Raw genomic sequence first — 23,614 nt, forward strand, 5'->3', positions numbered from 1 at the left:
TGTTTTTAAAAGAAAGGAAGGTCTTAGGGAAAAAAAAATACTCAGCTTTATTATTATGACAACACGAACCACAATATGACTAATTTTGTGCTTAAGTTTTAAATGATGACAAATAGCGTTGTTATTAAATACAGTTTTTATTAATCACTTTTAGACATAAATTATGAATTCATATTGTCTTCCTGAAATGCTTTTCAAATTTTAACAGTCAAATTGATTATACTATGATTATTTCATTAACACACCTATCTTTCTCATTAATTTTGGTTTCTCGAACTGCTCACTTAATTGATGGATGTGTCTACCGAAAAACTGTATAACTTTCTATACAAGTAACACTATTATTACTGTCATTTCTTAGATCGATGCTAATGAGCCATTCAAAAGTAAAATGAAAACATAAAATAAGCTTCAAGAAATAATAATAAATAAAAAATATATATTTTTTTGTGTGTCAAAATGGACACCAGGCTTAGGCCATCGCCGTCAATAAATAAGGCAAGTGAAAACTTTGCCAACTCCAGCGGGCCGAACCGAAGGCTGGAAGGGGAGATCGCACGCCGAGATCGTGCTTTTGGGTGAAGCTTATGTTGGTGACGTGATCAAACAAGACAAGTTCCTCTCACTGAAAACTCTTTCAGAGAAGCCCACAGGAAAAAATTAGCTGTGGAGACGCATCACTTAAATATTCAGGGGAAAAAAACGTAATAAAAGCCTGTGTCTGTGTGTTTTTAAAGAGGTTTCTCTTTAAAAATGCTTCCAGATCACATTTGGATGGCTGTTGATCGGTTCAGCGTACTGTAGCACTGGAGCTATCCTAAGGAAACCTGCCATTTTCTGAGTGTGGAGCAGCAGCTCACACAGGCATGTATCTCGCCAAACCCAAGGTATTGAAATAAAAAAAAAAAAAAAAAAAGGCAGTATGCATTATATTCATTTGAAACACATAATAAAAAATGCCAAGGTCTAAATTTAATTTATTTTTGTCATTTAGAATACAATGGATAGATAATCATCTCAACGTGATCAGCCAAACATCTTTACTTTGCTAAACTGTTAAAGATTTTAATTATGCCAGCTTTGGAGAGCACTGGTCTAATGAGGCGATAGACTCCAGAGAATCTAAGTGGTTAAGAACTGTGAAATGAGTCTGATAGGATTTTTTTATATTCACCGTGGATCGTTTGCATATCAAAGAGGAGTAAATTATTGCACGACAGACCAATAACCTTCCCCGCCTTTCCGAGAGTAGCATTAACAAAAACAGTTGGTCTCCAGTAACGGTTCACTACAAAAAAAAAAAGCTAAAATCCTTAAGTATCTGCAATTAATATATATTATGAGAGAGGCTTCAATTTATACATTAAGTGATCAGATATTCTTAGGACACATCCGTTTCTCTAAAGCCACGTCATTCTCCTTTCATCAGACCCAAACGCCAATTACATTTTGATGGATTTTGTCCCAAATGAGCATTCAGTTATTAGACATATTCAATTATTACTTGTCCCCTGAAATTAAACCTCTGAGCAAATGAAACAAGGAAAAAAAAAGGTCAGTACACAAGCCTGCGTCCTGTTTTCCTGTGTCGGGGCTATTATTTTCAAACACCTTGCGAAGTGACAGCGTGGGATGTATTTTTAGCTAAGGGGCCTGACAGGACTGTCTGCGCACTAACAATTACCTGGGAGCACGGCTGACCCTTACACCACTGTTTACTCAATTCAAACAATAGTGAATAGACTTGTCTGTTGATGATAACGTATTGATATGAGACCGTATGAGTCGACACCTATTTTTATTTTCCAGAATAAGCAAAACACGGAAAGAATAACTGGCCTTTTTTTTTTTTCTTTTTTTTTTTTTTTTTGCCATCACCCCCTTATTTGGATTTCTGCAGGTTTTTTATTAAGAGGCAGGCTAGCACCTACTCTCCTCTCCCTGTCCCACTTTCTCCTCTTCCCTTCCCCTCTCCTCTGGGTCACTTTGGATCTACTAATGCTTTATGCCAAGGAAAAGCTTGCAAGTGTTACAGGCGTTAAAAAATACACACACATGATATTTATACTTTGCTGTAGATCCTCTAAAAGTCAAGGGGTTTGGTCTAACTTCCTATACAAGTGTAACTCATGTTAGCACTGATGCCAACTACACTGCCTATCGAAAGAAAAATAAAAAACACCCAGTTGTGTGGGGCTAAAACAAGCTGGAGATAATAAGGATGATTTCAGGCTGGGTGTCGTTAAGAGTTAACTGTGATGTCATACACGTCTGCACACAACACGTCACCTAAAAATGACCACAACGTTGATAGCACTTGATTAATAACATTTAAAAAATCCTCTTCCTCCTCTTTCCCCAAATTTAGTTCTTTTAGAATAATTCTGTCGAGAATTCCTAACCAGCCTGTCACACCGGGCAGCTGAAAGGTATGCTCATTACTCACCCAGCAAAATGGTTAAATAAAATAATAGAACAAATGGTAAAAGCAAGTCAAATAGACCCACGACCACTGGCAATAAATTATGTAAGTTACCATTTACCGGTTTCACTTTAACAGCGAGAGCTAAATTTTAAGTCAGATTCCCAGAACCATGCTACAACTGCCCGCGATCGCTCCTGCTGGTGCTGCAGCTTCGTCCGTACCCGTGATGGGATCGAGCCCTGAACCTGCCCACCCGACGGCAGCGATCCAGCACCCCGACGCCTCAGTCCTGTTATTTTCACTCAAGTGTGATTTGCAGTTTCGTTTTGCAGATGCTAAAGATCTATCTCTCGCAGCTCAGAACGCTGCTGAAACGTGGTTTATTTTTAAATTGCTCCTGTGTACAGATGTAAAATCTAGATTATAGATGTGTCTAAATAGAAAGCAGCAAAGATTACACAAATATAACATTAAAGGATGTGCTATTTTGTGTAAGACAATAGGCGAGCACTAAAAACTAAAATGAAACTAAAATACAGCTTTAAACAATGTATTAGTTCTAAAAACATAACAAGAATATCACTTATGAAGTAGCATTTTCCCTTTAGAAACGTTTATTACTACTACAGATACTTAACAATAAAAGCAAAATGCTTTTAACCCAATTCATAGCTACATTTACTAGAGGGATGATTTTTTTTTATATGCACATTTACACTATTTGTCTCAGTCTTGAAAACTGTTCTGAAAACAAAAGGGCATGATATATATAATTTTTATTTTTTAAAATAAGAAGTGTCCATTACCAATTATTTTAAACTACAGCCCTGGCACTTCATTGCATTTTTCAGGACAACTAGTCCCCTTCATTATGAAAGAAAATGTAGGCACAGGTTTAAAAAATGTATGTTGTGGGGACAGTTGACAGATTACTGCTCACAGAACTCAATTTCCCAACCCCAGGTATCACTGGCTCAAAGACAAACAGAGTTGCTCAACCTCCTTGTGTCCTTGTACCTCCATACCCAGGTGACCATGTTCAAGCAAGCAGAAAGTTGATTTAAACCTCATAATGACATCAGTTTTAAGCCATCGTCTCTCTGATAAAAAAAAATCAAATACCGTGCTGTACTGCAACCTGCCTGAATTCCCACGTTACTCTTTCCTCCCGGCTCCAGCCACCCCCAACGCTCCCAGCTCATTTCCCTGCAAGAACCAGCCCTTTCTGCTTATGTTTATGTCGTCTCCGGCGTGCAAGCCGGCACCCCTTCGGTTTTAAATACTCTCCTTTGCGAGGACTAATAGTTACAGTACCCTGCTAACCGTATCAATCAATGCCACGACTGCTGAATTACCTGCTGGTGTCTACGATGTGTTACCGCACAGATTACACTTCATGCATCACCACATTCATTTCTTTCACATTACACATGAGCGTGTCTTGTCACTGCCCAATTGCCCTCCTCTGGACAGCTTAACTGATGTACTATACAATGAACCTTACCGAGCCGACCTAATGGTATAGGAGCTGTGGGAAAAATTAGAAAGGTTGAAGCTTGAGTCCGGTGGGTGTGTGCGAACAGCCTGGGATGCTTCCAACAATAAATCTGAAGCGTAATTAATGCACGTTACAACATTTTGCAAGTATAAATGGCATTTTGTCTACATGCCCTTTCTCCTGGGCTTGTTTCATGCCTTCTCCCCTGACCAACTCCCACCCCAGGTCTGATCCTGCAGCTCCCAGCCAGGCACCACCTTCCCACACCTCAGCCTCAACTCACGCACTAGTCTAGACCAGGTGTCCAGCTTTGGGATGCTGGGAAGCTAAACTGAGTCTTGCAGAGGGAGGAGTCAGGTCCCCAAAAGCTTAGCCTCTCAAGACAGGAGTTAGAAGCTCAAATACCTTTGTGGGTCTGGCAAAAATAAGCTTAAATAAACCACACCAGCCACACGGCAAAGCAGACCCCACTCCCCAGTTTTGTCTCTGTTTGTCCATACAGGTTAATATTCACCAGCCACCTTGCTCTCCGTTTTGCAGCTATGTATGCACAAAAAAGAAGGGTGAAGAACAGAACAAATTTTGTCCCGTCCCCCCCACTTAACTGAACAGAGCTGAATGTAAATTCATTATATGGTTTAGCAACTAGAACAGCCCTAAGGCTGCTTTGAAGAGCCCAAATCATTCAACCTGAGCTGACTCAAGTTGTTGAGGTGGATGCTTAAATTTATTACGGGGCAAGGCATGATTATTCACAAGTATCAGCAACATGGTTGAAAGACCTGGTCTTCCCTGAGCCTTTGAAAAGCCTGCCTCAAGCACAGCAGCCAGAGCTCAGGGAAGTCTGTTAAAAAGTCCCAAGGCTCGCAGACAAACCCAGTTAAAAAAAAAAATAAATTCAAGACGAAAAGGAAAAGAGAGAATAAAATCCCCAAGTTATAATCACTGTCCAAAGTATTGTGATTTAAGTAGTTACTATTTTCAATGTATCAATATCTTAAAAAAAAAAATACAAACAGGGATTTCAGCAAAGCAGTAACTTCTTGCAGACTGCAGGACTCAATAAAGATGTAGGAGGATCTAATCGTCAATAACACCATTAAAATTAAACGGAGTTAATCCCAATTTGCCTCAGTGTGGAGGGAGGAATGAAGCTATGATGTACACAGGCAGTGAAATGAAAGCCGTGTAAACAGGCATGGAGAGGAGAGGCTGCCCCCTCTCCCTCTCAGCTGCAGCAAAGGACAATCAAATTTCTACAGTTCGGCAGCGTGCGGATCAGAGCTCCTCTGTGCGCAGCTCCTCGCCTGGCTGGAACCAGAAAGGGCCCAAGTAACACATTAAAAAAGGAAAAGCGGCTCTCACACTATCCTTAGCCATGAGCCCAGCACCAAGAATCGATTAAGACGCCTCCTGTGAAGGATTTCAAGCTCAGATTAGTACAACCAGCAGCTCCGAGTCTGCCACACCAGCTATCGCCGTGCAAATTGAATCCAAACTCCAAACCGCCTGCCTCCCGTTAGCCAGAGCAGGCCACGACTTCAGCGTTGCCCTTCTAAAAAAAAATACCTTTGTAATGCCCACCCTGCCTGTGAGGATTCTTCTGTGCTTGTCATTTTATGAGCCTCTGAGATCTCGCTCTCTTACTGCGCGACAACTCCGTGTGCTTGTGCGTGCACGCTATCGCTGTGCCAGACAGCTGGCAGCTCCCAAACCCCCACCTACCTTGTGCAAGGGGTTGCAAAGGCAGAGTAGGCTGGCCAGGCTGGATCGTCAGCAGCCCCTGACGCTGCAAAGACAGGAGGTGCTGCTGTTGCAACTGCTGCATCTGTAAGAGTTGCTGCTGGAAGGCCAACTGCTGTGTAGCCACCTGCTGCTGCTGGGGCTGGAAAAGAAAAAAAAAATAATTTAAAAAAATGCACATTTGTCAACACAGAGCAAAGCGTTAACTGAGGACTTACAGGGCTCCTTGTCTTGACACGCTGCAACTTCTGATCGCAGTCACCCAGTATGAAGGCAAGCTAGCGCGCCCACCGCCCAGTATCAGTGACCCCAAGGCACGCTTAGGTGCTAGAGCTAACCACAGGGCTGCAGTCCATTCCCACCTCCAGTGACTGCTTTCATCCCACCTAAATCCCTCCCGCCATCCCAATTAAAACCTATGCAACATTTCTTGGTCCATGTGCCCCAGTAGTGGCTGTATTTCGGTGGTGGGTAAAGCAAACGCTGCTGGCAGCTGTTAAAAGTCCTGGGTAATTCTTTGGGGCAAAGAACATGGATAGTGTGAGAACCGCCCCGCACGATCGCTTCACACTTAGATGTAATGAAAAACAATCCTGCACCGTGCTCTGTTTGCCCATGCAAGTGTTGTCTCAACTATTAAGGCAATACGACTGGCTTAATTTATGGCATTTTATACTTACTCTCTCTTATTCATCCATCAAGCAGCACAATACTTTGTTATGTTCAGAATTATTCTGTGCTGTATTTAAGGCTGCTACTTCTGCACTTTGAAATTTTTAATTATTCTCACTAGAAAGAAGATGGAGTTGCTTTACTCCGCAGGGATGTGAACCCTGAACCTTCGAGGTGTAAAAGAACATGTTGCTTTTCTCACTACTGTACCCGCGGAAGCTTTTAACTACTCTGTTTATCACTTCTGACATAAATAAATGAGAAAAAATCAGACCTTTGAAGAAGAAAAACTTCATCTAATATTGTTAATTAGCCATGACAAACGATGAAATAACATTGTAAATCTTTCATAGAAACAGCCACTAGATTTTAATTACACACATTCATAATTTAGCAAACAACATCTTACTTGAATGTGAGTGTTTAATATGTACAGTACTCCAGGCTTCAGAGTTCTTAATTTTGTTCAGTTAAGGAAGCCTCTAGGTTTTGCTTCCATGCTCATCTTGTATTTTATTTGCTTTGTTCTTTAAAATCCATGAAAGGCTTTGCATTTTGATAAATATCTTTTTATTTATTGTACAATGACAGGAGGAAAACTTTTGTTGTGTAAAACATCAATACATCATGCCAGTGTTTAGCAGTTCCTTGTGCTAGCCAAAAAAAATTAATGTAGATTTCCTTAGTAATTATCTGAGTGATAGAAAGATAATACAGTGCAGTAGTACAATAAATAGAAGGAAATTATCTAATATCCCTAATCTGCTAGGAATCATATCAAGGTGGAGGTCTTATACACATTATGGCTAACAATTACGGAAAGAAAATTAACTCTTACAAACCTGCACACTTTCACAAACCAACCCCAGCCAGACCCCAAGCTTTTTGTCGCCCTTCCCTGACACGGAGCCAGAGAATCACCGTCCCCACTCCCTGCGGGCGTTAAGCAGGGAAAAAAACCCACTGGTGCTCCAGGAGCGGGACTGATGGACACCAGCCAGGGCTTTGGCCCCCACCTTCTCGTACCACCATGCCCCATCAACCTTAATACTGCAACCAACTGTAGAGTCATGACTGTATCAACAGGAAAGTTTATTTATTGTCTTTCCAAAGAAAATCTAGGACTTTGAGAACACAGTTAAAGAAATAGGTGTTCAGATGTTCTGAAACTCGGAGAGTTTTCATTTCTTTGCAACAGCTTGCTCAGACAGATCCCGTTGTTGCAACTATTTGCAACAGTACCAGATGAATGCAAGCCCCAGCAACAGTTATACTAAGAGTTAAGGTATCGTTTGCCTCCATAAATATTCATTTTCTAAATATATATATACTTTATATAAATTTTTATATATAATAAATGGTATTACATAAAAACCCAGTTACAGTAAGCTATGTTTTACCTATTTGCCATCTGAGTGTAAAGTTAGCACATTTTTTTTAAAAAAAACCCCTTTATATAAATTGACTGATGCCTGTTGGGTTGTCTTCTCAGCTATCCTAAGAAAAGCTCTTGAACACTCTCTACTTTGAAAAGCCAGGATATAAAAGTATACAAGGCCTATTGTCCAAGAAAGAATTTAAAAGCAAGACACGTTGCCAAAGTGCGCTCCCCACCCAGTTACCAAACACAGGATACAAGGCAGTTTGTTTACTTCTCACAATTGAATGCATACAAAAAAGGTCTCGGTGCAGTCCTGTTGTCAGGTCAGTAGTCAGTGTTAAAATGCTGAAATATCCTGATAAAACTTGCATTTTTGATCCCCTCCCTAAAGCTTCTGTCAAAGGTCTGTTTTCCTTTCTTCGGTTACTCCCTACTGCCTAACATAAACTGTCACAACTGCCAGAGGACAAATGGCCCCGGTCGGAAAACAACCCGCTCTGCCCAGGGCCACGGCACCCAGCGGGATCCTCCCCTGAGCCCCCCTTGCCTTGGGGAGACCCGGCAGCCCCGCGGGGTCCCGGCACCTCCTGCTCGTGCTAACGGGCACTGAGCACTGCTCACCCTCTGCTACACCTCGAGTAAAACCCACCAGAAACCTTACTGGGGTCCGTCTGTCACCCTGCTTGGGGGTTAAACCCCTTTTACCAGCGGGGCTTGGGAGACCTGTTGTGTTTTTCTTCCTTCCCGACGGTACAACAGGACGAGGCACTAACACAGTGACTTGGGGGATGCAGTACATGAACACACTTGTTCCATCTGTCAAGGTACAAACTCAGCCCTCGTCAGCACGGCAGCTGCCGGGCCCCACCACGGCACCGCTCGCCGTGTCACCCGACCGTCAGTTTTTAGTACGGGAGGGGAAAAAAAAAAAGATAAAAAATAAAAAGACCACCACTTGCATGCTAATTTATCCAGGATAACCTCCTTAAGGCAGGAAAAATGGGGCTGAACAAACCTGAGGGATGAAACGCATCGCTGAAACAGGCCTCTACTAAAACCACCAGCAAAAACACCCTCCCAAAAGCCCGGAAAAAGCTGAAGAGACTCGGGCCCCTTGTTCTCTTAACAGATAATGTGTTAAAATGCTCTTCTCGAAACAGGAAGGAGTCCTTTCTTATTGTTGCTTTCCATGGTGTAATATCAGAAGTGTGACCACAGAAAAATCAGTGTGTTAGATGTTGAAATGCCATCACATTGTCTAACTTCCCTTCTCGTCTTTTTTAACACAAAGTATTTTTTTCTTTAAGCTCCAAGCCCCTCATCTTTGTGTCTGAGATGCTCTCCTGTCTGACAACAGCAATTTAGAAGAGTTAACTTTTATCGTTCATTCTGCTGTGTAACTTTCCCCTTCAAATTTCTTTATCTGCCCTCTGAGCTCATCTGAACTTTCATGTTCTCCCAGCATGCAGGCTTGCATTCAAAACTATGTCTAATAGACCAAATAAGAGGTTAATAAGAAGTGGCAACAGAAAGAAAAAATACAATCCCTGGTAACTGATAAGAATGACAGTGGCAGCCCTTTATTGTTTGTCTTCAAATATAGAGTTAAAGATCTTTAAAAAACTAAATTTTGACGCCTTTGAAAAGAAAGAAGCACAAAATAACAACAGGGGGTTATTGCCTGCCAGCCACAGGGGAGAAGCTCCATAATTCTTATTCTCCCTTTTGAAGGCTGTTAGAAATCTGATTCAAAAAAGCAACAGCAGAAGGAGAAAGCCTCTTGAGGCTATCGCCATTTCCTGTGATCATGCATAATGCGTTTCAAAAGTGGGTTTTTACCAATTCTGTTGATCAATTGCACCTCCTTCATATTCCCTCTTTTTTCTGCTGTGTTTACATCTGATGTGACTCAATGACAAGCGCTGTCTGAGACTGTGAAACAGACCTGTCATGTTGATTTATGGGCGCATCAAACCACGACTTGTCCAAACTGAAGCTCGCAGTTCATTAATTAGAGAGTTGTGACTTTGAAGTCAGCTTTCAGACTGTGGTTTTTAACATTTGGCTTAATTTATATGCTCTTGAATGTGGATCTCTAAGGAAAAAACTGAAATTCCCTTCTTGTCTTTGAACTTCTTTTGACCGCACAATAATCATTTCTTTGTCCAGAGTGATGCCTGCATCCCAGAGTCATTAACGCGCATTGAACTGCCACTGATGAGTAAGCCCTACTGAATTAGAAAAACAGCCAGCAAAACAAAGCTGAGAGCATTCTGCACAGTGATATCTCACAATTACATGCCTTCCCTCCCTGTGCCATTTCCATTTTAATTACTGTTAGTCCTTTAGATTTACATTTTAGACACTTTTTAATCTGTTCCCTTTTTATTATAGTGGCGCCCGTAAGCGCGCTATGGTTAAGGTTGTGTCAGCGTTTCCATTATAAACCCCCCTATTTTCAGGGGTTTATAACTCAGCTGGAAAAATTCACTCTGGGTTGAAACTTGGCACAGGTGGCACGATTTGCCAAAATTTCGGGGGGTGGTGGCTGGGGGGGGGGGGGGGAATTGGTGCGTGCTTTGAGCAGCGTCACTTGCGAAGTGACGCACAAGCGCTGCCGCTATCGCAGGACATCACGCAGCGTCTCGTGCCAAGAGGCAGCTTTCTAGGATCTACCCAAGCCAGCACTGATGGCAGATTAAACATGAAAGTCTCAAACTCCTTGTGACTAGAGGGGTGAACTGGGTGCCTTAAAAATAAACGTTAATTACAGCAAAATTAAATTTAAGCACACCAAAATCAACAGAGTTTAGGACGTGATGGGTATTTTGAAAGGAGAAGTGTATGTAAAGGACGGGCAGAAACCACCCTGGCCTGTCCCATTCCTGCCATGGTGGCATCAGAGCATGGTCTCCCGCCACCACACTGCGAACGGGCAGCGTTCCCACGCTACCTCTGCATCTCGGACCTCGCTTCTTGGTGTCACCACCAACGCTGCTCCAGTGTGGTCCCTCCTGCCAGGTCCATGCTGTGAGGAACACGCAATCAGAACCTCTCCGGCTGGAAACTGCAAGCCCAACCTCAACGTCTCTCAGCATTTTGCTCTGCTTAGAGCAAACAGCGCCGTATCCGGGCCTGCTGCCGTGCCCCCTCCCCTTTACAACATAACTAACTTCCAAAAGCACTCTCCCAAGATACAAGTCTAGATGCTTGCTGCAGTACTCATACCGAACATCAAGGCATGGTCCCCTGCTATAAAATATGTGGCAGCAAGCAAATGGAAAGCACAGGAAAACACAGGCGAAAACAGGACAATAACTCTAAATCTGAAAGCTGAGACCCGATAGAGTCAGTTCAGTTGTGCAATCATTTATAAGATGAATGACAGTTTAACAGCCACTAGACAGTCCCAGGGGATCTGCGGTTTGAAAGTAAAATGGGTATTGTCTGTACCTCTTTAGGCTGTTTTCCAGCATGTTGTTGCTGTAAAAGTTGAAGCTGCAACTGTTCCTGTTGTTTCTTATAAAACTCTTGAAGCTGCTGCTACAAAGAAAAGGGAAGATGGTAAGTAACAAAGTGGAGAGCCAATTCAGTGTCCCTTTTGGTGTAATACACAAACTGTGATTTGAAAAATAGCATCCTTTTATCTGTAATGGTCTGACCTTTAGTTTGAAACTCGACAATAAATTCAGTGCACACTGACTATTCTTGGCATTATCGTTTGAAAAGTAATCTCCAAAATGAACTGATGAAAAACATACCATTTTCTACACAAACTAATTAAAATAAGGCAAGGAATGACCTTTGATTGTAACAACAAAGCCAAAACGCCCTTGCTGAGAGAGCCTGGCGAATCTCTGTTGTGAAACACACATGCTTTCTAAATGATAGGGTCTGACTGTATGAAGTGTTGTTCAATACATGCACAGACATCCTGGGAAACACTCTCCTCCTCCCCGCTCCCCAGATGTGTGCTGCGCAGGAGCACGGCAGCCAGGAGGGAGCACACAAGGTCCCGGGCTGGGGCAGATGCTGATGCCCGCCTGGCATTTGTGAGCCTGTGCCATGTCCTACGGTAACGGAGCCTCGGGGCTTGTTGGTGGCCAACTTTCAGCTGAAAAAGGACCATGGGCTGTGAGAAACACTGACACGCCACACAGCACACACTGGCTGAAATCAAACAGATGAAGGCTTGCAAACCTCTTCACTTTTATTGCCTCCATTTCCATAGTCCTTTATGGTTCCAGATGGACATAACGAGGTCTAAAATGGGAAGTATCACCCTACTACCTTGTTTACTCCCATTAGTCAGGGCACACCACGCTTTCTGGGGGATGCAGGCAAAAGCAACAGGGACAGCTGCCGAAGTCCTGACACTTAAATATGAATCTGTATTATTTAGCTGATCTTGGAAACACTCCTAGCACTGCTCCCTGGATTTGTTTCCAGTAGCTATTTCTAGAATTAAAAACAAAAGAGCAGTCAGTTCATCTCAGAGCACAGCTGCTCCAAGGTCCAGAGATGTGGGCAGCTTCCTTCTGCGAGAACATTTCAGGAGGTGAAGCCCTCCAGTATCTACAGGGGCCGCCTGAGCAGCTGTTAAGGAAACAATTACCTGTTGAAGCATGAGTGCCTGCTGCTGTTGGAGCAGGACTTGGAGTTGCTGGGGAGTTAGCACTTGTTGCTGGAGGATCTGCTGCATTTGCTGGGGAGTGATCACTTGAGGTGTCATCATAGCCACCGACACTGGAACCTGGAGCACGAGAGGAGAGCAAAGAGGGGTCAGAGCGCGTGGCCGCAGCTCCTCCACGCCGCCCACCATCCCCGCAGCTGAAGGCGAGAGCATCCTCCCGGCCCACCGCAGCAGGCACAGAGGTACCGACCACATCTTCCTGGCGACCGAATTCCCCTTTTGCAAAACGTTATTGCGATGGGAATTCTTTAAAGTGAGCAATACGGTAAACCCTGTTAAGCTTTATTTATTTTTACAAGAAACCGCCAATGGGGTCCTTCCCCTCCCAGAAAGCCCTTGCCTTCCGCACAGAAATCCAAGAGCCCAGTACCCCGCGCTGATGGGATCTAGACCCTGTTGCGACAGGTTTGTAAGGAAATGGAAGGAAGGCTCAGTGATGTGAATAACGGCACCAGACTCCTGTGCAATTTTAACAGAAAGGCCCTACCACGATGTCTTTACCATTCCATATTCACCCAGCATACAGATGTCTTCAATTCTTTCACATTATGTGAGATACCATTAAAAGCCGCTTTCCATGACATTTCGGTGACAAACAGCTACAGTGATGAACTTGATAGCATTTCATATTTGCAACTGTTAACACGGTTCTGCACGGGCATCTTTGCAAGGAACCTGTACACTCTATCTGAAAGGATGATGTCTTGTTCAGATAAAACACTGACATTAAAATGACAGGCTGTCTTGGCCAAGGTTACACAAATTGTATTCAAGCGGATACCTAATGACAATGCTATGAATTCTGCAAGCTTTCTAGAATGTAATTTAGCTATTCAAAATAATCACTGCACTTGTGTTTAATTTGCAGACTACATGAGAACCATTTTGTCAGTCCTAGTAACGCAAGAAGACTATTTCCCTTGAAACCCACCCCTCTACCCTCCACCCCAAAAAAAAGGAAAAGAAAAGGAGGGGGGAAAAAGAAAAACAATAGAGAAAAAGACAAACCCCATATGAGTTTTAACAGTAATATTTAAGCACCTTACTTTTCTATAGTTTCAAATCAAATACGTGACAGCACAAAACTAAAAGCAGTAAAGGATATACTTTGCTAAAAAGGATCTCCTGTCATCTCATGTATTACAATAAAAGGTAATAATATGTTTAGCGCTTTTTCTGTGCACCACTTTTTAAAAAATCAGCAGACAATAGCTGATCAGAAGATAAAGGAGTTTAAAAAAAAAATAATCTTCCAGTGTAGTAGTAAGCAAGAGAGAAATGCAGTATTAATTTTATGTAACATAATGTCTTAATATGCAGTTTATCTTGACTTTTTCACATGATTTGTCCTGTCATTTGCATAGCAAGCTCTCATTCCTAATTTCACAGTCATTATGCACTGATGTCCTGATTTCTCAGCATCACTAATTTTGATGAACTAAAAATGGTTCCTGAAGGTCAGACGCATGCACGCCGCGCAGCTCCCCGCGTTGTTGTGTACACGTCGCGTGCCAGGGCCAGACACCGCCTTGGAAACGTTCGTCTGAGCAGAGCCCGGCCGAGGCGACATCCCATTAACGCAAACCCCGCGAGCTCCTCTGCGCATCCGTGCGTCCCCACGTGTCTGACGTGGACCAAGCAGGTGTGAACACAGGCAAACGGAGATTTAATTACGGGTCAAACGCCAGCTCCCACCAAAGCCAGCGGCCGTTCTCCCGCGGCCGGTGTGGCTTGCCCGTGCCACCACCTCGCCACGCAGGACCAGCTCTGAGGACACTGAGTCATCAGGATGGGTAATCCCGTTAATTCAGACTATCTTAATCCATAGTCTTTTAAAACCTTTTCTGGGAGTAGAAAATTATTTAATTAAATACTGCCGGCACTATCTTCGCCCCGAAGCGTGACTCACCTTCATTATTCTCTTCCCCAGAGAAGTTTACTTTACCCCCGGGTTTGTACTACCTTTCATTGAAGTTGGACTGAGCAAACAGAAGAGGAAGCATGTTTAAGTATGTTTTCTGTGCCCTTCTTGGAAGATAGACAACACAAATACTCTTCAGTCAGATTTATGACGACGAGCAGGGATACAGACAGGAATAGGGTGGGGTGTTGTAAGCCCTACACATCGGTGATTAATACGCAGGGCCGCGTTCTGCCGTCAGCTATGCACAGACAACTCCCATTCGCTTCCATGGCTTTTCTGCACGTTGATCTTGGGATAAATCTAAGGATTCGGCCCTACCTTTGAAAACTGGCCACGTACCTTCTGGTGCAGAATCTCCTAGCTGCACACTCTTTGCTAGAACAGGAGCACTTAACCAGCAAGCAAAAAAAATATATATATTTTTATATATATATATATATATATATATATATATATATGGGGCACACCTAGGAGTACAAAATCACGCTGATCCATCGTTCAGCTTCTTTTTACCATCTGAAACCACATTTTCACACCACATCTGCGCCTCTAAAGAAGGTCCTGCCTTCCATTTATAAACACGGCCAACAGCCGCGTTTAGCCAAAGTTTGTGCTTCAGTTAATCACGAAAGCAACTTACAGAAATCTTTTACAAACAAAAATTCAAATAAACCAGAAACTACCCTGTTAAAAATGACCCGCAGGCCCCGGACAAGCGTGGGCACACGTACGGTTTGAAGACTCGAAATAGTGAAGAACGATGGCCTAGATACCCACTCTCTTCACTCCCAACGTCCAACTTTTTCATGGAGCTAGTCCCTGGTAATACTAGGAATCAAAGGGCATGCAGCACCAGCAATAGGCTATTATAGCCCACACTTTATTACCCATTACTACCGAGGTCATTAGCGGTAAGAGTGATTGTACCGGTCTTAACCTATTGATCATTGTAACTACTATCATTTAATCCCGTGTTGAATGTCTGGAAAGCTGCTAAAGGCACACAAGAGAGAGTGCTTTAGCGATGAGAAATATAGCCAAAGCTTGGAAATTACACTTTGATTCATAAAATCTAGCCAGTGGTTTAAATCAATAGTATTTAAAACAGTCATGTAAGTTCTTAACTACAGCTCTCTAATATTTATGGGTCCCTTTTTGAGTGTATTCAGTCAAAACTAAACTTTATTTTAGATACTGTGCAATATACTTTACATTACGTTAGATAAAAAATATTTATTTCTGATATTTTGTCCGATAGTAAATGAAAACTAAACTGAGGGCTATAAATTAATTTTAGATTTCTCTCTCTCAGATGTCAACTTAAACGTGTTGCCAAAAAAAAATTACAAACCGACTTTAAAAATGGCTTAACTGTTTAAGTACATGAAAATGAGCGTGTTTTATGAGTTAACAATGAATCACAGAAGGCAGTTTATGAAGAACTAAAATAATTCTGTCTTACTGCCTTCAGGGAGTTGAAGTTCAAATTAGACTACTGGCAGATATACCTAAAGAATGCTACGTTAGCATGCAGAGCAGAAATCAATCTTTTCTTTTTTTAAGTTGTTTATTTCTATTTTCCACATGAAACACGATTGCTGTTATTGATATGATTAACGAACTACTTTTGGTATTGTTGACTGATAACAATAGGGTGTGGTAGATACCCAGCTGCACGTAAACCTGGCAGCAAAGGTAAAAATACAGCTGCAATTTGGCTTTCGGAGCTGTGCTAGTATGGACCTGCTGACATGCTAATACCATCAACGGCAAAAAATGTCTTTAATACTCACAATTGTTTTCAGACACTATTTCTCCCAGGGTTTTGCCTGCTGTTTCTCCAGATCCCCCAAAACCCTCCCGTCCCCCGCAGCCCCCTCCGCTACCCCCAGGTTCAAGCTCTGCGAACACGCCGTATTTTGGCGAGACCCACCGAGGAAAACTTCCACAAACTTGGGCCAAGTTCACCTTTAACTTCCCAACGAGTTACAGCAGGGATGCATTTGTCACTCCTCCATACAACCCAGACAAGGGTCACAGGGATGAAAATGATTTAGTCCTATTTAATCATCTCCATTCCCCCATTTTCAGTGATATTAATATAATTAAATACTAGCTAAATAATTTCAAGTAGCTTAATCTTGTATGAAGTGAAAAAAAAAAAAAAAAGGAATGCCATTTTCACACAACGTGCCTTCGATGCTGGATACGGTTGCAGTCCTGTTAACTGTTAGCAGGCATGCATGGAAGATGGGGAGGATTTCCTTAATTCATAAAGAATAACTCTGCCAGAAAATCCTTTTCTCCTGCGATGTGTGTTCAAACTTGATTTCAGTCAGACCTCATACCAGGCACCTTGGATTTCCAAACAGCAATTCTTCAGTTAAAGATTTTGTGATAGAAGTTAAACGAAGCAAAATAGCTGAACGCAGAAAGAGCAAGTACCTGAGGAACAGTTAAAAATACCGGGCTACAAATAAAAATAAATACAAATAAAAATAGACACAGCTAGGCAAAACCAAACAATTAACTTGAGCTGCCTTATTAGAAAGCTATTATGTGCAATACATTTGAAATGTAAAAAAATCTCAGCCAAAACAATGCAAACCAGCTTTGCTCGTGCCACAGGAGAAGACAAACCACTGACACACTGGCAAGCAGGGGAGCACAATGCCCCAAGCCAGAGCAGAGCCCAGCAAAACGAGAAGTGCTGAAGGCAGGACCCGCTTCCATCCCGAGACCAAAACGTTTCCGACATAACGTTTCATCCTCCAAAATAACAACAAAAAATGCTGCTGTTAGAACTGTTCACTCAGAAGCTGCAGCGCTGTTTCATTATGCAAAATGAAATCTCAGTTTTAGACTTAGTTATTTTGCCATAATACAGCACAACACATTAAGACAGGTAATGTTTATTATATTAATGTAAAATCAGCTAAGTAGTCTGGCATTAGCATAACTGTTCTCTCCCTAACAATACAAGTCCCTATTAAAAGAGAGGAGGGGAAAAACCCTCTTTAAAATTAAATTAGCATTTTATTATTATGATTTTGTTTATTACATTTTATCGGGAGGGAAGATCTCCCTCTGACCCACGGAAGGCAGTACGATGGGCTATGCTGACATTCCCCGGCATGTCAGGATCTCTGCTATCTGCTGTGTTCTCATCTAGCTGAGGAAAAAGGGGAATATTTTCGTATTTGTTTACAGAGTGAAACATCTGATCTTATCTACCACTTCTCATGCATACCAGGTTTCTCACTAAGTGCCAGGATAATTGTTTCTGCTATAATAAATACCCATTTCATTTGCATAAAAATATAAAGTTTACATAAATTAAATCCTTTCTACATCTAACATTTGTCAAATAGAGACTAAACCAGAACACACACAACCAAATACTCATTTAATGAGCTGAGTGAGATTTCAGCCTCGAGATTATCATCATCATTTTTCACATTTTAAAAAGTTATCGGTTTTGTTTCCCGCTCCAGCATGAATGGAAAAATTATAACCTGCTGTACATGGTTCCGAACAGTGCTGGTATTTTATAATGATTCAATTGAAAAAAAAAAAATCCGTATTTTTTTCCAGAGTTCAGGAAAGGAAATGTTAGATCAACGTATTCTGCCAAAAAAGCCTCAAATAAACCAAAAGCAATCCTGCTTAGAAACATCCAAAATACCCCTAAAGCCCTTGAAAACTCCTTGAAACCCTCTCTCTCCCAAACACCCTTAATATACTGAGAATGATCATCATGTCAGACTCCTTACATTTGTGTATTAATTCATTAATACATTAAGGAGAGCTTAATTAAATAATAAAAGACCATGATTGAACTGGCAACATTTAATATGCCTAGAATTTCATGTGAGCAAAAAGGAAGTGTTATACAGAGGGACTGGTTGTGTTTTTTTTTTTTCCTATGGCAGATTTTTAAGGAGAACTGCAGCTCCCGACAGATTTCCAGGGAAGGACGAGCCCTCTCTCCCCTCTCTGAGTATTTTCTCCTGCGAGAGTCAAACACGTAGCTGCCTGCTTCTCAAACCTGGGGCATGTGAGAAGCCACACACTGTCCTGGTCAGCTGAAAAAAATTAGTGAGCTCTTGAAAAATATTCACCTGGTTAAATGATGCTGTTTATTTCCCAAACAAAACAGAGCTCTGCTTAAACACTCAGCTGGGCTTTGCCACTCCGGTTGCAACTGTAGCCTTTATAGCGGTTGTAAACTTTATTTGCTTAAAATGTGCAGTTTTTCACACCTATGGCAGACACCTACAGCTGAACATCACAGCTAAGCGCAACGGTGCAAATTAGATTCTAATGAGAAAACATCAGTTGCTTCTTTGACAATCTTGCCATTCACTGATTTACTCCTAATGAAGACACACTCCAACCAGCACGCTCGCCGTGTTAAAGGTCAAAGCACGTTCAAAAAAACGCCTCGCAAAATCAAGGCAAATGGGAAACCCGTAAAGAAACCTTCTCATAAAGTGGCGTGGCAATTAGAGTAATTGTGCAAAAAGCCGTCTTCGGTAAAAAGTAAAAGAAATTAAGCTGCCACTACTGTAACAGGTTAGATGAAAATCAAAATTTAATGTATTCTCCCTTGTGTCATCTTGTTTTGTCAAGACATCAAATAGAATTGGAAAGTACAAAATAACAAGCCCTTGAGAAATCACAGAAGCCGACCTTTTTGATGTTGTTGGTTTACCTTGTTCTCGGTTATTTGAACAATGATGTTTCAGATTTAAGGGCAAGATAAAGCTTAAAAATTAAAACCCGTTGTCAGTTTGGGGAGGAGGGGGTGTTGTCCCTCACAAATAACAGAGCATCTCACCTAATCAATGAAGGCAAAACCGTCCAAAACTACTGCACAGAACAATTAGCAATTCCACTCATTTGTTCAATATTCACTCTGGGTTTCCCAACATTCATTCAACTTCAGTACAAACTACAGATCCTCCTTCTAGCAGAGGAAACTGTGCTGGAAAGGTTAAAAAGGAAAAAAAAAAAAAGGCAGAAGAAAAAAAGGCTGGGGAAGAGATATTTGCCAGTGCTGCTTCTCTCCCCAATCTCTACACGGCCACTTCAGACCTGCAGATGAGTGCATGATGTATTTTTTCCCCCTTTCCCTATAACTGGAAAGCAAAGCTGAGCAAGTAAGCACCTTATAAAAACAAAACAGCACAGGACATTTTAACCGAACTCCAGCAAAGTAGTTTCCAGTAATGCAGTTCTGCTTTCAATAAAACAAACAAACTGCTCAAAACCAGCCAAGCCTTTCACCAAACAATAACAAATTTAGCTTACGGTGTCAGGACTTTCCCACAATCTAGTTTTGCAGGTGTTGATAAAACTACCCCTGCTACCACTTTCCCCTAGCAAAGAGGGGAGAAAACACCACCAATAAGTCATCCTGCTACTGGGAAACATTTTCATAAAGTAAATCCGAGCGCTGTGTCCTTCCAGCTCAGGTTTGTCTACAGCAGCTCTAAAATGACTGAGAAATACAGAGCAAGAAAACACAAGTTTGCAACTCCTTAAACTTTTGAATGCAAAAATCCTTCTCCCCTTACCTCTCCTTCAGCTGCCCAGAGCACGCAATCACAAATACAGAAAGCAAAGCATTTTATGCTGAAACAGTGATTTCTTTAGCTGCAGTATTTTAAGAACACCACTGTTCTCAAGCAACATCGGTGCTCGAGCACTGCCAGGTTAAAACACTGCGTAAGAAATCTCTCTGACTGCCCTACACCACTTCCAACGCCTAAAAATCCCCTCCACCCTTCTCCACACAACTGTTGCAACCCTCTTCTTCCCTGCACACAACTAAAACCAACTCAACCTGCGCGGACGTCAAAGCCCCCCGTCCACGAGCGCCATAATCCATCTGCGACCCATCGCAACCCAGGGGCGACACGTTACGACTCCACAGTGGTGTCTGAGAACTACTTATGCCCCAGCATAAATTTCAGCGTGGGGCTGAGAGTTACACTTTTAAAACGTGTAGAGGGGCTCATCCTGCTGCAGAACGACGTGAGGCACCCACACCTTCCCATGAGCAGCGAGATCCCCGGAAAGCCAGCACTGGGATTTCATTTCTTCCCTGTCAATCCCATTATATTTATGACTTCTCTTTACTTCAGCTGAGTGACTGGTCAGAGCATGTCTCTGAGCTTATATTTTTTCTTTTTTTTTTTAAAGCAAAAAAGGGAGGGCACAGTGGTACAGCACGGTGAGGTGTATGTTAAACAAGACCAAAAAAAAACCACACAACTGTAGCAAACAAAAAAAAATTTCAAAGCAGCCCGTCCTATCATAAGCTTTCTGATGATTTATGGTTTACCAACTCAGCAAGGTTACGCAACACTGCATGCCTTTAGATGCATTATTTGAGTCAGTTGAGATTTAATTAAGATCACAGCCTCCAAAATCCCTGTCAAATGAAAATTCACAGAAGACAATACACTATATATCCTCATGCAGATAGTCTCCATTCCATGCTCTGGAATAACATAAGTTAATCCTCGTTTCTATGGTGGCAGACAAAAGTTCACTAATTTTGTTTTCTTTTGACACTTGTGTTGTTTTCTGTTTTATGTCATGAGATCATTCCCTTTTGAGAAGGGGAGGGGAGCTGATATAGGGGGAGAGGAGGGAGAGCAATATGTCTGAATATGGCAGCAGATGTATTTTGACATTCTCACAGCTCTGCCGTGATGTCATCAAGTTTTCATATAATTAACCCCTGCCAGCAAGAGCATCATTTCATGACATCTGTCCATTGGGAAGAGGAGGAAGGAGTCAAGGACAAAACATGAAAAGTGCCTCAATCTTGCTCTCACGCTAAAAGCAAAATCAAAGAAAATTAAATTAAGGCTGCAGGACAGCATTCACATCGTCCGTACCGGCGACTGGCTTTTCCCAATTCATTATCTGCCCCAGCTGCCTCCTCACCTCATAGGTGCTCTGACACCACACGCACCCAGCTCAGCCCTAACACCTTGTCCTCCTCATGGTCCTGGCGTCGGGGAACCCCTTCGCTCTATACTACAATTCCTTTACATGCTAAAGATGAGCATGTTAAATAAAACAATATTTCTTACAGGGAAATTGCTAGAACTTTACCTCAGCCCAGTGTATTCCTGTTTGCATTATCTTAATATCTGCTCGCTTATCTCCTGGTTCAGAAATGACAGGTGCTAGCGGTCTTTTGTTTGACAGGCCACTACACAAATAACTGTCTTGCCTGAAAGGGCTAATGCACTACTAATGAACAATAAATCAACTTTGATTATAAAGTGTCAGACCAATCAGTTTGCAGTTCAGCTCTATCACAGCCTAGGCCAAGGCAGCTGCTCGGTTTAGGCAGGATTTGGGTTTCATCTCCGCAGCCTTATCAATGAAATTTTTTGGAAGTAGTCACAGGAGATCACTGAAAGCCCTCTGCCAGCAGATTTTCCGCTGGCTGTGAGGAGAGTGTCTGCTTTTAGAGACTTCCTAGGCTGCTACCGCAATAAACAGACAATCAACAAAAGCCATTTCTTAACCAGACAGAAGCACACTCTAACCACACAGCCACATATAAACACGTATTTTTGCTGTGACTTTTAAAAGAGAGAAGCAAATATAATTTTTAACACAATGTAAAGATGTGTAAGATGCCTGAAAGCTTTGCACAGTAAACACTGTTATGAAGGGCCCGATCTAGCAAATCCTAATTCAGCAGGCAGAGCGCTCACTGCTTCGGGGGCGAGAGGAGAGTGACTCCTCTATTATACTATTGCACATGCACAAGTCATTCCAGGATCGGGCCCGGGAGCATCAGGCATGAAAATTAGCTCTGATCCAAGTGAAAAAGCCTTTAACATTTCAGTTTATTTATAAAAACGCAAACTAGCCTGCGTAAGTCACTTTTTATTAGAAATAAACTTTAGCGATTTATTGTAGTTAGCAATTCAACACTCACTGCTAGAGTAAATCCAACCATTCCGTTTTCATAAACAGACCTTAGTCACCCCGAATGATTCACATTTCCTGCCACCAAACTTGTTTTTATTTAAAAATATAAAATGGTAGCACTTCAAACGCCGGCACACGCACCGAGACGACTGTGTCGCGTTATCGAGTGGCTTTTCCCTACCACCCGTACACGGACAAGTCGAAACTCAGCGTGTTTTATAGAACAAGCTGGCTTGGAAGGAGTTAATTCCGAAGAGGAAGAGTGTGTATGCACTTTGCTCTAAACTTACCACCCACTTCCTAAGGGTTCCCTCCTCCCCACCCCTACCACCCTCGAAAAACCATCTCCTTCGCACTGAAATGCTGTCTCGCAGGGCTGACACTTCCCTCGGCTACATTTATCCCGTTGCGTTTATTTCACCGGGGCTCGTAACACCGGTCAATGTCAAACCCAGCTCGCTCACTTCGCTTCCCCCGGTAAACCGACTGCGAATCCACCCGGCGAGCCCGGCTCCTGACATTTAACCCTGACAAAGTAGCTCACCCGGCTCTCCGCACTTCCCCTCCTTCCCTCCCTTCTTCTTCACAACTCCAGCGCGGAAGGGAGCCCTGCGCGCAGCCCCGCGGTGTCGGAACAAAAGACGGGGCCACGCACCGAACAGAACCACTTGTAAAACCCTGGAGCAAGTTGCGAGCCGCGCACACCGCGCCCTCCCTCCTCTCACACGGCACCGGCCACCGAACTCGCACCCCGACACGCGGAGTCACAACCGCGGAGGCTGCAGCATCGTTTGGCTTCTCCGCGCTCTTTCCGCCACTTTAGGAGCGGGCCTGTCCCCCCCTCCCCCCCCGCGCAAGGCACCCACCTGGGCGGCGGCGAGCGGCGGGCGGCGCGCCGGGCCATGGAGCGGGCTGGCGGAGCGGCGCGGAGCGGTGCGGAACCTCCGCGGGTGCGGGCGGAGTGCCGGGGCGCGCTGCTCGCGGGGCTGCTGCCGCCGCGCGCCGCCACCCGCGCGGCCCCGCCCCGCCCTGCGCCGCCGCGCACACCCCGCCCCGGAACGGGGCGCCCCGCGGGCCCGGCCCTCCGCCGCCTCCTCCCGCGGCGGGCACCGCGCTGCCCCCGCGCCCTCTGAACCACCGCCCCCCCCTCCCGCAATCAATGTGTGTTGCGGGGTGCCAGCAGCGGGGCTGGGGGGGGCAGTGCCAGCGCCCGGCAGCCGCTGCGGGCACGGGGCGGCGGGAGCGGCGCACAGCGCGGACGGGGAACCGCTCCCTCCTGCCACAGCAACTTTCTCCTCTCCCGTGAAAAGTGG

General features: G+C 43.4%; 1 protein-coding gene across 5 annotated transcripts in view; it reads right to left on the bottom strand.

Annotated features, from left to right (window-relative positions):
- The window catches only part of FOXP1 (forkhead box P1), a 111,854-nt gene that overhangs the window by 61,557 nt on the left and 26,683 nt on the right, over positions 1-23,614 (bottom strand). For 2 of the 5 annotated variants that reach the window (XM_068408491.1, XM_068408489.1), the window contains exons 1-4: positions 23,168-23,250; positions 12,335-12,472; positions 11,173-11,259; positions 5,649-5,808 (exon numbers count right to left, since the gene is read on the bottom strand). In XM_068408491.1, the coding sequence (XP_068264592.1) occupies positions 5,649-5,808; positions 11,173-11,259; positions 12,335-12,454 (367 nt within the window). In that variant the 5' untranslated portion in view covers positions 12,455-12,472; positions 23,168-23,250. Of the gene's footprint in view, positions 1-5,648; positions 5,809-11,172; positions 11,263-12,334; positions 12,473-23,167; positions 23,251-23,614 lie in introns of those variants that run through there. The other 3 variants (XM_068408488.1, XM_068408487.1, XM_068408490.1) reach the window with 2 other exon arrangements.

This window comes from Nyctibius grandis, chromosome 10 (assembly GCF_013368605.1).
Source record: "Nyctibius grandis isolate bNycGra1 chromosome 10, bNycGra1.pri, whole genome shotgun sequence".
Lineage (NCBI taxonomy): Eukaryota > Metazoa > Chordata > Aves > Nyctibiiformes > Nyctibiidae > Nyctibius > Nyctibius grandis.